At 40.2% G+C, this 16,660-nt stretch overlaps 1 protein-coding gene across 1 annotated transcript in view; it reads right to left on the reverse strand.

Moving 5' to 3' along the window:
• The window catches only part of EXO1 (exonuclease 1), a 35,515-nt gene that overhangs the window by 14,754 nt on the left and 4,101 nt on the right, over positions 1 to 16,660 (reverse strand). Inside the window, exons 4-10 of the mRNA XM_080824002.1 lie at positions 15,775 to 15,894; positions 13,506 to 13,629; positions 12,397 to 12,534; positions 11,035 to 11,247; positions 9,614 to 9,801; positions 8,811 to 8,907; positions 3,378 to 3,603 (exon numbers count right to left, since the gene is read on the reverse strand). Of these exons, the coding sequence (XP_080680128.1) occupies positions 3,378 to 3,603; positions 8,811 to 8,907; positions 9,614 to 9,801; positions 11,035 to 11,247; positions 12,397 to 12,534; positions 13,506 to 13,629; positions 15,775 to 15,894 (1,106 nt within the window). The remainder of the gene's footprint in view (positions 1 to 3,377; positions 3,604 to 8,810; positions 8,908 to 9,613; positions 9,802 to 11,034; positions 11,248 to 12,396; positions 12,535 to 13,505; positions 13,630 to 15,774; positions 15,895 to 16,660) is intronic.

Consider the following 16,660-nt stretch of genomic DNA (forward strand, 5'->3'; position numbering starts at 1 on the left):
TTTTGATTAAAAAAAAATTTAAGGCAATTTATATGTCGATGTATGATTTCCTGTTTGAATTTTCAAAAGCTCCAATACAACCAGCAGCCACTTATAGACACAACTGCTACATTACGGCCTTGGAAGTGTATGTGACTGTCACGTGGTGAAGTAGTCTGTGCTCCAGTTCGGACCCTCATTACCCAGCTTGAAATCAGTCCCACTACAACTAATTTTCAGCCTGACCAGCTCCTCCTCATGCGGGCGTGAGTGCTCACTGCCCTAGGAGATCAGTAAAATGGCTGGGATACCAAATACTACAGACAAGAAGAAGATCCCTTCAATTTAAAAATACAGATTTTTAAGAAGACACAAATTTGATTTTGTTTATAAAAGTCTTATTTGTTTATTATGCAGAGAATTGCGAGCCCTTAGGGAAGAAGAAAACATAAACATTGCGGGATCCTCAGCTAGGTTTCTCCAAGAAGCAGCCCCACCACGCTAACCGCATTTTCCTTCTGTGGTAAGGCTGTCAGACTAGTTATCTGGGGGAATTCCGTGGGTTTCCATGTGGAGCAGGACACTTTGGTGTCTCTTATATTATCCTAGTGGACAAGGCAGAGCAAAGTAACAGGATATTAGTTTCGTGGAATTGCAGCAAACTAAAGCGCCAGAACGACCATAGGAGACTTGCAGTGCGAACGGTCTGGAATCTAGCCTAGGTGTGCTCGACGTCTGCATCTTAAACGTGACATAAGCAAACACGTTTTAGTCATAGCTCTGAGACACCAGAAGCCATACTTCTCTCATTTCCAGGTGATACAGATAATGGCCATCTATTAGTAGACAACACAAAGATTTTTTCAAGAAGGGTAGAACAATGGATTATAATGAACTGATGACATTAGTAGAGATAATTTAATCTACATTTAAGTTTAAAAATATAACCGTACCTGCCTCAACAACAACTAGTGGATTTTGATCATAAACTCATTAATGCCAGCAAAATAACAGGACCGTTAACAACAGTTATCATAGTTTGCAATAATACCAGCATAGTCTCGGGGTGCAGGCTGAAATAGTGACCCAATCCTAAAATATTTACTGTGCTCTGTGGGAAGAAGACTGCATTTCAACAACCACTCATTGTAACAGTCAAACCATTACGAAAACTTGTATTGTACCCAAACCACAACCAGGGTAGGTAAGCAACTTTTAGCTTGGAAAAGAAATTCAGGACAGTCATAATGGCAATCTCTAAATCCACGAAGGGCTGTCAAATAAAAGAGGGAAAAAGCTTACTGCTTTATTTTGTGTTTGCGTGTGAGCTCAGGGCACAAAAGCCATTGATAGGTGGCAGTTATAACAAAGCAGGCTGTGACATAAAGAACTGAGAGATAATGAGCTCTCTACGTAAAATGAACAGCTTATCCTCGTGGGAACAGAAGGGATGAAACAAACATGCCAGTGTACTTGCTGTGCACCAGGCGCTTTGGTACGTTACTGCACACAGTGTATACGAATGTTTGTGAATAGGCAGTACAGTTCCCATTGCGGAAGATGAAACAAAGATCCAGAGATATTACCAGGGAAAGATTTACGCTCATAAGGAATCAATACATTTTGACAAAACATGAATAATCTACACCTAAATTTGAAACACAAAAGCACAAACTAGAAGATCTGCAAAGGGCTTGTTTTGTTGTTAGACTTTCATTCATTCATGTCTGAGGGAAAGAAGAGAGAAGGAACCAGATTACAGTCTCTTTACTTCTTCTTCTTTTTTTTTTTTTTTAAAGGATTTTGTCTATTTGACAGAGAGAGACACAGCGAGAGAGGGAGCACAAGCAGGGGGAGGGGGAGGGAGAAGCTGGCTTCCTGCGGAGCAGTCAGCCCTGCATGGGGCTCTAGCCCAGGACCCTGGGATCACAACCCGAGCTGAAGGCAGACGCCTAACAACTGAGCCACCCAGGCGCCCCAGTCTTTCTACTTCTACACATCTTCTGCGATAAAAATAAAACACCTTCCCCCAACACTTGGCATTCCACACGCAGAGCTTCTGTTCAACATTGTACTGGAGGTTCCAGAAGACAAGAAGAAGAAATAAGAGGAGGGGAGGAAATGAACAAATACACAAAGAACGAGCAAATAAGTGGCATCTAGACTGGACAAGGGGAGGCACAATTGTCTCTATCTGCAGGTGACTTGACTGCAAAATCCTGTGGAGTCTGTGAAAGAAACACTATGAACTAACACATGGATTTACAAGGCTGCCAAACAGGACATTAAAAATACAAAAATCAATCCCACAGTTGACCTTTGAACAACAGGAGAGTTCAGGGCTGACCCCCTCAGAGTTAGAAGTCTGTGTCTGTAACTTTTGACTCTCTAAAAACTTAACTACTAAGGGCCTACTGCCGACCGCAAGACTTACTGACAACAGAGACAGCCAAGGAACACATATTCTGTATGTTATATGAGTCATACACCATATTCTTATAACAAAGTGATCTAGAGAAAAGAAATCATTAAGAAAATCATAAAGAGAAAATGTATTTACGAAAAAAATTTCATATAAGAGGACCTGCCTTGTTGTTCAAGAGTCAACTGGGTTTCTAGCAATGAATAATTAGAAATCAAAACTTAAAATATCATTTGCAGTAGCAGCAAAAATCTGACACACGGGGATAAATTTGACATTACATGTGTGTAAACACTAAAAACTGCACAGAACTGCTGAACAAAATGAGAGAAGACTTACATCAGCAAACTCAATCTTAGAAGTCAATTCTCCCAAACTATCTATGGATTCAACTAAATTCCCATCAACAACTCAAAAAACTATTTTTTTTCAATTGACAAGCTGATTCTAAAATTTGTATGGAATCGTGAAAAACAGAGAGTAGCCAAAACAGCTTTGCAAAAAAAGAACAAACTCATACTTAGAGTACACTTAGACTTATTTTATTTAATTCCAAGATTTACTATAAAGCTACGATAATTAAGACCGTGCTCTGGCAAAATAAAGATAGCAAGAGATCCATGATACAGAATGACAGAGTCCAAAACAGACTCACACATATATGTGGTCAAGATCAACTGATTGTCACCAAACGTGCCAAAGCTATTCAAAGGGGAGAGGACAATCTTTTAACAAATGGTGGAACAATTGGATTGTCATATACAAAAAAAGTGAACCTTGATCCTTACCTCACACCATATAAAAGAAATTAATCTAAAATGAATCAAAGGCCTAAATCTAAGAGCTAAAACTACAGAAGTTATAGGAAAAAAAAAAAAAAAAACACCTCAGTGATCTTGGGTTTGGCAAAGATTTCTTAAATGTGAGCAACACTCACTAATATTTCAAAATATGTACAGCAAGCAGAAATACATACCATTTCTTGGTCTCTTCACAATGGATGACTTCCTTGGAAGATTTAACCCTTTAATACTGATCACTTGTTCAATGCCCACAGTACTTGGATTCTCCTTCAATCTTGTAGCATTTGAAACAACATCCAGCTCCAGTCTAGGGCAATAATTCCTATGCCAAATGCTATTAAAATTAGACGACTTTTGACCTGTTTTGTCATTCCAACTCTGACTTCTTGATTGGGCAGGCTAAAATAGTAAAAACGGAAGGGATTACTTGAAGAAGGAATACAGCCAAATCACTTCCCTCTCTATCAACATAAATTGTAAGTAAATAATTTACTTTTTTGAGCAATTTCTGATGAAATGTCTTTTCTCTAATAACATTTTCTACTTTGATGGTACACACTTTTCCACTGAATGTGTCTTGTACTCCTGGGTCTCTTTTCTAATGAAGGTCAAGTGAATTGTTAGCTTATTTCTAAGAAATAAAAGGTGAATGTTCTAAAGATGAACAGTGCAAGAAATGAAAATACACTTGGAGAAAAATGGCCAGAACAAAGTACTTTTAAAATGTGAGTATTATTTCAAGACACAATAGCCACCAGTTTAATAGGGATCTGGCAATAAGCCTCAAAACAGTCACTCACCCTTTACAAAGCACCTGAAGGTCAAAACCATAAACATTTTATTTAAAGCAAAAGCAACCATCCCAACTCTAAAACTTTATTGAATTTAAACCAAAGCAATCTAATTTATTTTTATTTTTTAAAGATTTTTTTTTAAAGATTTTATTTATTTATTTGACAGAGAGAGATCACAAGTAGACAGAGAGGCAGGCACAGAGAGTGAGAGGGAAGCAGGCTCCCTGCCGAGCAGAGAGCCCGACGCGGGACTTGATCCCAGGACCCCGAGATCATGACCCGAGCCGAAGGCAGCGGCCTAAACCACTGAGCCACCCAGGCGCCCCTTAAAGATTTTTTACTTATTTGAGAGAGAGACAGAGTGAGTGCACACACCCAAGCGTGACCTGAGCGGAAGGCAGACTGACTAAGCCACTCAGGCGCTCCTAAAATGATCTAATTTAAAACTCTAGTTTCTATTTGACCCATATTTGGTGCCATCTTTAGTGGACAACATGAACAAACAGAAGACTAGTTGGATCGACACTGAGTCTTGCATAAGACCTTCTCTGAGAATTAGTTATTGCCAGTAAGCACTGGTAAGCAATCATTCTTAATGCTCATATAAGTTATTCAAAATTACAACATATTTTGGATGACAATGATCTCTTAAGAGGATATCAATGATATTCTAGTAGGGCAGAGAGGCAATGGGAAAAATTAGCAAAGGTATAAAAAATGTTGGTACTTAGGGCATGATTCTACTCAACAAAAATCCCACCTACACTTGGAATCTTAATCGAAGCCTCTCACTTAAAGAACGGATTAAAAAAAAAAATTAAAACAAGGTGATATTATTCAGGATATACTCTGAGAATTAACAAGGAAGGTAATTTAGAATATTTGAGTGAAAGTTTATAAAAAAGAGCTTAAGCATAATAACTCATGGCATTAGATTCCACTGATGGTTTTACTGGAAAAAAAAAATAGGCAAGTAGAAAACCAGCCTGGGAAGACTAAATTTTAGATAAACAAAAAGAATTAGTTTGGTACAATTAATGGTTCCTACAAAAATTTCTCTGTAAAAGGATGGCCATCTTAGTGAGCCATAACTTTCTCCTTAATATCTAGACATATTCAACACAACCAACTATTTCAGAGTTTCTGAGGCAAAGGGGCTAACTTAAGAATCATTCCTGATGAAATTATAATCATAGCAGTAAGTCAAATGTGTAAAGAAGATTGCAGAGTAAACACTTTTCAGTCCCCTTCCTTTGATTACCATCTCCCAAAAACAATAAGCAGACAAATTCCATCTGCAGTAAAATTAGGTATCTGTATGGTCCAAACCATGCAAAGACAGGGTACAGAGAGAAATTTTAAGAACTTAGCAGGGAGTCAAGCCCAAGTGTCTGCAGAAAAGAGTCCCAAAGGGGAATCAATCTCTCCTACACAATCGTGAGAAAAGTTCAGGGATTTAAGGCACCGGGTACCAGGAAAGCCCCACATGGGGGAGAGGCTAAGACAAGGATTATTTGACCTCTGGGCCCTTATCTTCCACCTGACCTACCCAGAAACAGTAGGCAGCTCAGAAGATGGGAAAATCCATTTGTCTAAAAAGACAGAGAGCAAATAAAAGGCCCACCCCAACCCGCATTCGCGAACCTCCTCTCAAAATGCAAACTGCCGCGTATACCCGTGCTAAGTAGAAACTGGAGGACCCCTTTCTGGAAAAATGGAACCGTGCAGAGAAAACAAAATCAAGCCAGCTTGTTGGCAACCAGATCACCCAAGAGTAAAGCCCACGATTATAAGCCCGGCTTGTTCACACAAATCTCCAGTGGCTCGGAGCGTCTCTCAAGTAGGAACAGCCAGACAAGAAGCTTCAGACGTTGAAGAGTCTTCACCACGAAAGAGAAAAGGCCAAAACAAGTTGAAAAAAAGCCAATTCAAAGCAAACAGAGAATACAAAAGACAGAACATGTGCAGGAAATTGTAATTGATATTCTCAGAGAAATCCATGACACAGAATCTTTTATAAAGTACAATTAAAGAAAGCACCTTAGATAAGAAGATGATAGTAGAAAAAAATTCAACAGAATTTTCAGCAAGACAGAAATGTCCTGAACTGCCCAATATGGTTAGCCCCTCGTAAGGTGGCCAATGCAACAGAAGAAATAAAATTTAAATATTATTCAATGTGAATTATTTTAAATAGCCACATGTAGCTACTGGCTACTATGCTGGAGAGTATAAAGGTGGAAGGCAAACACTTCCCAGAGAAAACACCAGACAGACATGAATAAGACAGAAAAAGTCAAAGACTAGGAAATCTAACGCCTAATTAAGAGAGAAGTGCTAGAAAGAGAAAACAAAAGAGAAAAAAGCAACCTGAGTGTAAGGTTTCCATGATCTGAGCTGATGAACAGAAGGTTCTTTCCGAGGATCTTTAGGGATTTGTGCTCTCTTGCTAGCCTGGTTTGTTTCAGATGACGGTAATGATTTCTTTTCAACGTTCAACTGGTACTGCTTTCTCACTGGCCAGCTTCTCCAGGCTCACCTCGTCTTCTTTCTCAAGGAACTCTGCTTCCTTCACATAGTGAACACGGGGACATTCTTGGGCCAGCCATAATCAGCTACTCGTTACTCCGTGCACGTTGATCGCTTCAGCCTGGAATCACTCATCTATCTCATCCTGAAAATCCCCACTGATCTTTGCAAACCCAGGATACCAGGTTCCCTACAAGGACAGAGAGAGAGCTTGGCCTGGGATCACAGCTCCCCTATTTATTAAATGTGTGATCTGGGCATGTTACCTAACCTCTCTCATTTCCTCCTCTGTAAAATGGAAATAATAGCGCTGACCTCACAGGCTTGTTGAGTAGTAAATGAGTGACTGTGTGCAAGCTGCCGAGAACAGCACTGAGAATGGGGGCGCCTGGGTGACTCACTCAGTTGAGTATCTGACTTGGACTCAGGTCATGACCTCAGGGTCCTGGGACGAAGCCCTGCATTGTGCTCCCTACTCAGTGGGGAGTCTGCTTGTCCCTCTGCCCCTTGCCCTGTGCATGTTCTCTCTCAAATAAATAAAATCTTTAAAAAAAAAACAGCATTTATAATGTAGTAAGTGCCCAATAAATGTTTGCTATTATTACTATGAAGCATTCTTCCCTTAGGTGAAGTTATGTACATGCCCCCCATCCCCACTTTTTTTCATGGAGCCTAGAATACATCTCTATGACAGAAATTTCCATTTCTATATAAATAACCACATCTCCCTCCCCTAGGCAATGAGCACCTGAGAAAGAATTATATTTTATTTTTCTTTCTATTCCAGAGCAATAGCTAACCTATGCTTGTTATAGTGCTTAACAAATGCTCAGTCAAGAACTGAACTAGTGAGCAAAGGGAGAAATGACCCAATTCGAGTGACGAGAAAGAAGAAACCATCACTCAGAAGAACTAAAAGAAGCGAAAGGACTTAGCAAGGAATGAGAAGCCCAAGTTTGTTTCCAAGTTTTCTAGTCGGAGAATCAGAGGTCATGTAACTGCTATTCACTCCTTCAAGAAATAGACGTGCCAAACATAATAAAGCAGTGAAGTTCACAAAGCCCTTGCCTTTATAAAAATTGTATTCTGCTGGGAAGGATCTCAGAGTAAACTACAGAAACACAACTCAGGCAGTAGTAAGTGCTGAAAAGGAGAAACGTCACTAAGGAAAGCTGATCAGGAATGATTGGACCGTGGACAGATTTAAAGTTATAGGAAATCGCTTATGTACAGATCCAAGAAACATTCAGAACTATGTGGCTGTTACTAGAGATCAGGTTAAAGAGGTGCAAGTTCTCTGCATAAATAAGGTAAAGTCATCAGCAGTTCCTTAAGGAATACATAGGAGCAGAAAAGAGCAGAGTCCGAGGAAGGAAAGAATGGTGGGGGAGCGCGTCAGGAGGGATAGATGCACCTGGGAAAAAGCAGAACAGGAAAGGGCTCAGAGACACAGCTCAGGGCCGGTGCACTAATATTTGTGCAGTGCTCGTGAGTGAGCAAGAAAACAGCGTTTACGTCCCGTGTTTCTAGGTTTGAACCTTCAACTACGCCAAATGTCAGAGGTGAAAGGGGGGGACAAGAAGAAAGGCATCAAATGCTTGTAGATTCAGACAAAATGTTCATGTCTAAAGGCCTGGTGATAGACCATGTGGTTGCTTAATTTAAGGAAATTGACCAATATACCTATGTTCTTAGAAAGATAATTTCTCTAGCATCAGGTTGTTTTAAACACACACTCCACATTCTGGGACACAGAAATGCTTACTTTATACTAAATGAAGATTTGCCTTTAGTCATAGTTCCTTGGGCACTAGAGAGGCTCAGTTGGTTAAGCACCTGCCTTCAGCTTCGGGTCATGATCTCAAGAGTCCCAAGATCGAGCCCCGCATCAGGCTCCCTGCTCAGCAGGGAGTCTGCTTTTCCCTCTCCCTCTGCTCCTCCCCCTGCTCATGCTCTCTAATTAACTAAAAATCTTTCAGTCACAGTTCCCGAGACATAACTAAAATGTGCTCTTTAAAAGTGAAGTCATGGGGTGCCTGGGTGGCTCAGTGGGCTCACTGGGTGGCCTCTGGCTCAGGTCATGATCTCAGGGTCCTGGGACCCAGCCATCGGGCTCTCTGCTCAGCGGGGAGCCTGCTTCTCCCTCTCTGCCTGCCTCTTGGCCTATTCGTGATCTCTCTCTCTCCGGCAAATAAATAAATAAAATCTTTCAAAATAAATAAATAAAAATAAATAAAATAAAGGTGAAGTCATTTAAAGAAAAAACAGTCCTTAAGATGTTACCATAGCAGTGTCTGGATTGTAGTCATCAATCTGTTCAAAAGTGTTTATATCTTTATTTCCAAGGGCTATTTGAAGAGCTATGGAATCATCAAAATACCTAGGTTGGTGAGATTAAGGAAAAATGCCTTTATTAACAACTGAACAGTAACATATAAGATCGAAAAGTGTATTCTAGGGATGCCTGTGTGGCTCAGTTGGTTAAGCGACTGCCTTCAGCTCAGGTCATAGCCCCAGGGTCTGGGATCGAGCCCTGCATTGGGCTCCCTGCTCAATGGGAAGCCTGCTTCTCCCTCTCCCACTCTCCCTGCTTGTGTTCCCTCTCTTGCTGTGTCTCTGTCAAATAAATAAATTAAAAAAAAAAAAAAGTGTATTCTATTGTCACTGCGGGGACTGGCTATTTTTGGAAGCAAAGCCCCAAGTCACAGACTTCCTTCCAAGGGAGACAGTTAGGGAATCCTCAACTGGCGTGCTCACACATCCGCAGTGCCCTCCTGGGAAGTGGAGCTTGCTGGCCAAGAAGTGCCACCTTTGGAATGTGTGTCTTCAGCGACTGACTCCGTGTGTGTTTCTGTCAAGGCATCCTAAGAAATGAGCACATTATAATGGATGAGCCACAGGTTTATAAAAAAAAGGGTGCTCTGAATTTTCACCAGCACGGTAACTAAAATGAACAAAACATAAGCTTCACTATATTAAAAAAAAAGGCAATAACAATTTGTAGGCTTTTTATTGAATGCCTCACTAAAAATATCACCATAAAAATATGGAAGTGCAATTCTACTATTCTGGTTCAGAAAGGATACTGCCCAGCGTAGCTTAGTGTTTCAGGATCAATGTCGTCTTCGTAAGCATTCAGAGGGAGGAGTTTCCTTTTGATGGGATCAAAAACTAGCTGATAAAGGAAGGTATTGTTGGCTCGAATAAATCCTTTGATGTAATCTTCTGGTACTATTATATTCATCTTAAGATAGTGTCCGATTTTCCTGATGACCTAATAATGGACGTAAAAATATTTACTAGTTATCTGCAAATACAGAATTGGGAATGCAGCGTCACCAAGATCAAGTCGTTCACATTAGAGGAGGCTGAGGAGACACAAAATCTATTGATTACATCTGTACTGAAAGCCTCTACCATTTCATATCCCTAAAAACTATCTCTGTAACAGCATTTTCCTTGATTTTTCTATAATTAACCCAAAGGATGAACCTGTCAGTTACACACCCAGTTTATATTCCCAGATGTGAAATTAAGACACATTCCTATCCCTCAAAGTCCCGTTCATCCAAAAAGCAAAATACAAACATACAAAACCTGAGAATTAAAAATGAAGCCAACATTCTAACTTCGGTTAGAGTCACGGATGATTAAAGCTGGTAGTGGTTTAAACACTTCCTCACACACTCAAGCGGAGAGCCGGAGAGCAGAAGTCTGGCCCTGGAGCCACCGCTGGTCAGTGCACGCGGCTCCCTTCCAGGCTCTGCCGCCACCTCTCCTGAGGATTACCCGGGCAGAGAGCGGCTCCGTGGCAAAATGAGCTTCTTCAACATATGCTAGTTTTTTTTTTCTTTTCGAAGGTAAAGATATCAGAGAAGCGACAGCGCGGTGACGCAGGAGCCTCAGTTTTCCGGAGGACATGGGACACGTGCTACTGCGTCAGAGGAAGTAGAGAAGAAACCCAGCGGTCTTCTATCGAGCCATGTGAAAGAGATTCACATAAATGTGCAATTCCTGTCATAATTTTCACCTTTTCAGAAGACAGGGCTACTTTTCATTAAAATATACTACATATGCTAACATGTAACGAATTTATTATTAGCTTTAAAATAGCCAACATTTTATGTTTGAATTTGATTCAGTAAATATCAACAGCTATAACCCATTTAACAAAAATTTTGCCACCAAGAGCTTCGAGTGCAAAGGGATCCCGATACCAAAAAATTTGAGAACCACTACTGCAGAGAATAGCACAAAAATGAGAAGACTACACATTTTAACATTAATTCTACGTAGGACATTTTGCTCTTAAATCTCTTGATATTGGTCTTCATTTTAAAAAGTTGCCAAAAACAAAATTCTAGTGTTTTAGTCATTTTGTCCTTTTGATGACACAATATGGGTTATTGACAGGAGAAAATATTTAAAATTTATATTCTGAAGGGTTCACCTCTGATGTAAAAAATGCTCCAGAAATTCAACAGGACAGTGGGTGACTCACTCTTACCTTCACGATGTCTGGATTATTGGCTAGTCTTAGCACTTTGCAGGCCTTTGCTAAGCCGATCCCACGCAGCGAGGAGAGGTAGTCACAGCCGGAGAGAATGCACATATAGCGGAATTTCTCCTCCGTGAACACGTCCCCAAGCTGTTTGCACATGCCTAGCCGTGCCTGGTCAATCTCTAGTCCATTTCCAAACTGATCCATTTTTAAAATCACCTTCAAAAGGAAGGGAAATTTTTAACACCTATAAGGCTCATTTTAATGTTTCATTATCTAATCCACTGTGATATTCATAAGAATTTTTTTCTGTTCTTTATCATCGCACTGAGGGAGAGAAGAGAGATAGGCAAGCCAGATAATTAGTGTGAAATCTGAAAATAAACTAAACTGAAGCACAGAGGACGACAGAGAAGGTCGCCTGCCGGGACTCCCTTGTTCTGACTCTGGGAGAAAGAATGCCCTTTCTGCAGCTCGTACCTCCGACTGACACCCAGGGTTGTCATGGCAATCAAACAGCAACTCATACAAAAATCCCTTTTCCTTATCCTTAAAGTAATACATGTTCATCGTAGAAAATTCGGAGAACACGGAGATTCAGGAAGAAGAAAACAGAAGTTGCCTGACATCTCTCATCTCTCTCTGTCACCCAGCATTAACCCTTTGACAGATCCTTCTAGTCGTCTATGAAATATACAGATGACATAAACAACATTGGCAGTAACAAAAATGAGATCATTTTGTGGTTTTGTATCTTAATTTCCCCGTTACAATATCACGATAACATTTTCCATTAAAGAGTTTTATACATAATTCTAACTGCAAAGCATCTGTTTGGATAAGTTATTTAACTCACCTAATTGAAAAATGTAAAGCATATAAGTTATACCAAAAATAAGAATAAGCCTGGGGTGCCTGGGTGGCTCAGTGGGTTGAGCCTCTGCCTTCGGCTCAGGTCATGATCTCAGGATCCTGGGATCAAGCCCTGCCTCAGGCTCTCTGCTCATCAGGGAGCCTGCTTCCCCCCCCACCCCCCCGCCTGCCTCTCTGCCTTACTTGTGATCTCTGTCAAGCAAATAAATAAAAATCTTAAGAAAAAAAAGTCTACTCTTTACTGAAGAACTTGGATAAAACAACAACAAAACCTTCTAACCTTAAGGGCTTATTCTGAAAAAGTGTCCATATTACACAAATGTCAAGCAGCAAAACCTTCATTTTAAATAAAATAATTATTAGCATTGTAAGTAGACATTAACGGCAAGTATTAAATAAAATAGTGATTCCTGGAGAGGAAAAACCTTATTTCCTCACTTTACACCACTGCCAACTGCACAGAAAAGCAGCAAATAGTAGCTGGGAGTCAAGTACCTTTTTACAGCCGAAAGCGAGGAGGTCAGAGTCCTCTGTGATTATAGCTTGTACAATACCAGCTTTGTTAAGATAGGCCAGCTGCGCATCTGCTTCGTACGGAGCCACGAGACAGTCTACTCCCTGGGACCGAGCAGCCTGCCAGAGAAGGTCGGAGTCAATCTCCAGCACAGCGTCTAGAAAGCACTCGACAACTTCCCATCTCGTCACCAGCCCACATGTACTTGCTCGTGTTATTTTCAGAAATCATTTCCTTCGGCCTAAGTTTTTCTACTCCTAGGCCTAGTATATATTGAACTAATCATACAGCCACAATGCCACAATCATATAGCCGTCTTTTTAAAAAAAATCAATTAATAGGAGAAAATACTGCTATATATTCAGAGGGAGAAAAACAATTACAAGCCAGAAAGTTAATTCTTTCAAACAGTAGAAAGCTTGCATCTTAAGATGCCTATGCTCCGAAAGCTTACAGGACATTTGTTTGGAGCTCTGAATATATTTTCCCCATAAAAACAACATTTTCTTTTCAGACTACAAAAGTCTATACTACACTGTTTTGATAAAACTACACATCACTGTATTTATTTCCCCATGTTTACTAAGCCATTTGAACAGAGGCCTAAAACAGGGGACCTGAGGGCCGGGGCTGCCGGCCACGCAAAGATCTACGGTGGTAAGAAGCTTCCACGCAGAAGAAGGCTGAGGAGACGAGGGGTCTGAGAGGTCCTGAGCCACTGAGGCTGGTCTGACAGATCCCATGGCCATCAGGAGTGGACGTGGTAAGTGTTGACGACTACACAGCAGCGGGGTGAGACTGGCCCTCCAAGAACCATCCCTTCCATCTCTGCAGAAGAAGGTGCCCACCGAGCCCAAATACCTAAAAGGGAGGGCATCCCTTAGTCCTTAGGATCTCTCCCTTGGAGACGGTTGGACTCCTCCGCTCTGTGGAAAGACGCTGCTCTCTTCCTCCTGAGATCGGCACTTCCTTGAAGTTAGGCCTAGAATAATCTCCCTCCCTTCGCTTTCTTGCTCCCCCATCAGTAAACGACTCATAATTAGTTTTGATGAACTTAGCCATGCTACTTTGGCTTTCTCATTTGGCTTACTTTAATAACTTTGTGGGCCATCACATGTGTGATATTGACAGAACGGGTAAAACATTCTCTGGCTTCTGAGACTTTGCCCTCACGAAGAAGCTGCTTTCCCTTAAGAAGATTGGCTTGTCGTCTTCTGCAAGGGGAAAAAAAAAATCAAGAGGCTGACTCAAGAAACCATAATAAAAGGGTAATTCAAGAAATTTTCCTGGGCGGGAGTGTGATTCATCTGATAGTCTTTACCAGGTCCCAGAGAACATGAACCCACATCTTCTGGGCATACAGGTAAAAGGAACACAAGGGATTTATAATACACACGTACACAAGCTTATCCTCAGACTTCCACAGAAATGCTTTATGTCAAAAGAAAATGGAGTAACTAAGACACTTAAGAAAATGTGACTCAAGGCTTTCACACCATCAAAACGAACTTTCAAGCATAAAGATGTCCAGTTATCAACATACGAAGAACTTGAGAAATACTTCCTGTGAGCTTGTGGGATCTACTAGAACTAATTTCAGAAAAACCCAAAGTAACATCTGCATAAGAACTGTCTATAACAATCAAGAATGTGGTAATCTGTAGAACCAATACTAAATACGGTTAAACAGGGAGACAGTGACAGCACACATTCTGACAATATAGTACAAATTTTAAAGTAGGAAAAGAGAGAGGAAGAAAGACATTTTAACTGTTTTCAATAATCGTATTGGTAATGGTAGTATCAGTATTTTATTCTGAATCTACTGTTGAGTGTAACAAAATACTTATTTTGGGATAAGACAAATGAGTCATTATTAGATACTGTAACTTCATCCCCCCTGTGCCCTTGAAAATAAGGTTCTCAGTATGGAAGAAAGGAGATAAAGATGCACCACAGCCGTGGGTCTGAACCAGAAGAATCAGTCAGAACCCACGAGGTTTTGATCTTTAAGTAAGTGTGTGTACACACAAACACGCACATTCTCTAGTTCCACTTTTAGACTGGGCTCCACAGACGGGAAGAGACCTGGAGAAAAGGACTTTAAGTGCCTCTCTCAATGGCACAGGGAAAGCTGATTCTACACAGACAAAAAGAGTTCATGGGTCAGAGATATACAGTTGTAACTGGGGTTTTTTTGTTTTGTTGTTTTTGAGCTTAGCAAGAGAAAATAGTAATCTGCAATTAGAATTAAGAACGTGGTGTGGGATACCCAGAAGGGATCTGGTTTGGGTTAGTCCCTTAGCTATACTAGCTTGAGACTCTCACCCATCCTTTTAGAACTAACCTAAAACCTACTAACTTTTTATTAAGAGTATATTTAGTGAACTGTATATTTGTAATAGAATGTGGGCTCAGACAATTTCAGATACACCTTTGTAAATGAAATTTTTAAAGTTCTGGCTTTAAGAATCAGAGCCTCCAGGGGCGCCTGGGTGGCTCGGTTAAGTGTCTGCCTTTGGCTCAGGTCATGATCCCAGGGTCCTAGGATCAAGCCTACTATAAGGCTTCCTGCTCAGCGGGAAGACTGCTGCTCCCTCTCCCACTCCCCCGGCTTGTGTTCCCTCTCTCGCTGTGCCTCCCTCTGCTTCTCTCCCCCCACTCAAGTACACATGTTCTCTCAAATAAATCTTAAAACACACACACACACACACACACACACACACACACACACACACACACAGAGTAATGTGCTCTTTTTAAGTGGCAAACCTAAAAAACCAATGATGCAGTAAAGCTGAATAAATAAAAATACAGTAGTGTAGTATGAATGTAGTAAAGGTGAATAAAGAAAAAAAAAGTAGAAACAGAAAACTTACGGGTATGCTAATATCAGACAGAATAGACTTTAGAGAAAAAAAAACATAACTAGAGATTAAAAGAGTCACTACTCTTTTTTGTTTCAGTTACCACAAAAATGTAACTAATTCTAAACTTGAATGCAACCAATAAAATCGCTTCAAAATAAACAAAACAAAAAGTGGACAGAACTATAAGGTAAATGACAAATCCAGTACCAAATTTTAACATACTTTTCTTGGTAATTTATGACACAAAACAGAAAGATACAGATTTGAGCACGATAATCAATAAGCTTGACTGACTGGACGATATACAATCTTCCTCTTAATAACTGGAGAATACACATTCCTTTCCAGCACACATGAAACATTTAAAGAAATTTGTTCAAGTACTAGGCTATAAAGCAGCCTCAACAAATTAAAACTTAAAACAATTGGTATACATACTACAGCATCATACCTTAACGCAATTAGAGAGTGAATAGAGAATCAACTTACTCTCTTCTAGAGTTTTCTACTTCCTTTTTAGAAGGTAAAGTACATCCATCAAACACAAGAATAGGCTTGATCCCATGAGAGAGTAACATATTTACAAATTTCATACAAAATCCTACATACCTATGAAAATAAAGAAAAATGCATTTAGGTGCATGCATGGCATCTTGTAAGGTAATACTCTTGCTTTTTCTTTTTTTGTTAAAGTTTTTATTTATTTATTTGAGAGACAGTGAGAGAGAGCATGAGAGGGGAGGTCAGAGGGAGAAGCAGACTCTCCATGGAGCTGGGAGCCCGATGCAGGACTCGGATCCCAGAACTCTGGGATCATGACCTGAGCCTAAGGCAGTCGCTTAACCAACTGAGCCCCCCAGGCACCCCTACTCTTGCTCTTTTTAAAACCAGATGAGACAGATTATGAAAAGAGAAGGTTTTTACTATTTTTTTTTTTTTAAGCAAATGCTTTCACAGGAAATGAAAACTCTAATTTAGACTTGGGTTCAAATCCTGCCTTGGATCCTATGGTCTGTGACAGCTGGTGAGTTTTTTGACACTGTAAATCCTACTTTTCTTATCTGCAGATGAAAAGGCTTTGACATCCCTTCCAGTTCTGATATTTTGTGTTTCCAAATCTTGCCTTTTTCCCCATATATATATATATGTGTGTGTATATATATATATATATATTTTTTTTTTTTTTTGCTTCAAAAAATTTCCAGTCTACTGAAAAGTTGAAAGAATGGTACAATAAATATCGGATTCTTCCAACAATACATTATCGCACCTGAGGTACTTAAAAGCAATAAAATATCATCCAATGTACAGTGTATATTAAACTTTGTCCAATTGTCCTGGTATTTCTTATAACCAGCAGTGTCCTGATAAAGGT

Source organism: Martes martes (assembly GCF_963455335.1).
Source record: "Martes martes genome assembly, chromosome: 15".
Lineage (NCBI taxonomy): Eukaryota > Metazoa > Chordata > Mammalia > Carnivora > Mustelidae > Martes > Martes martes.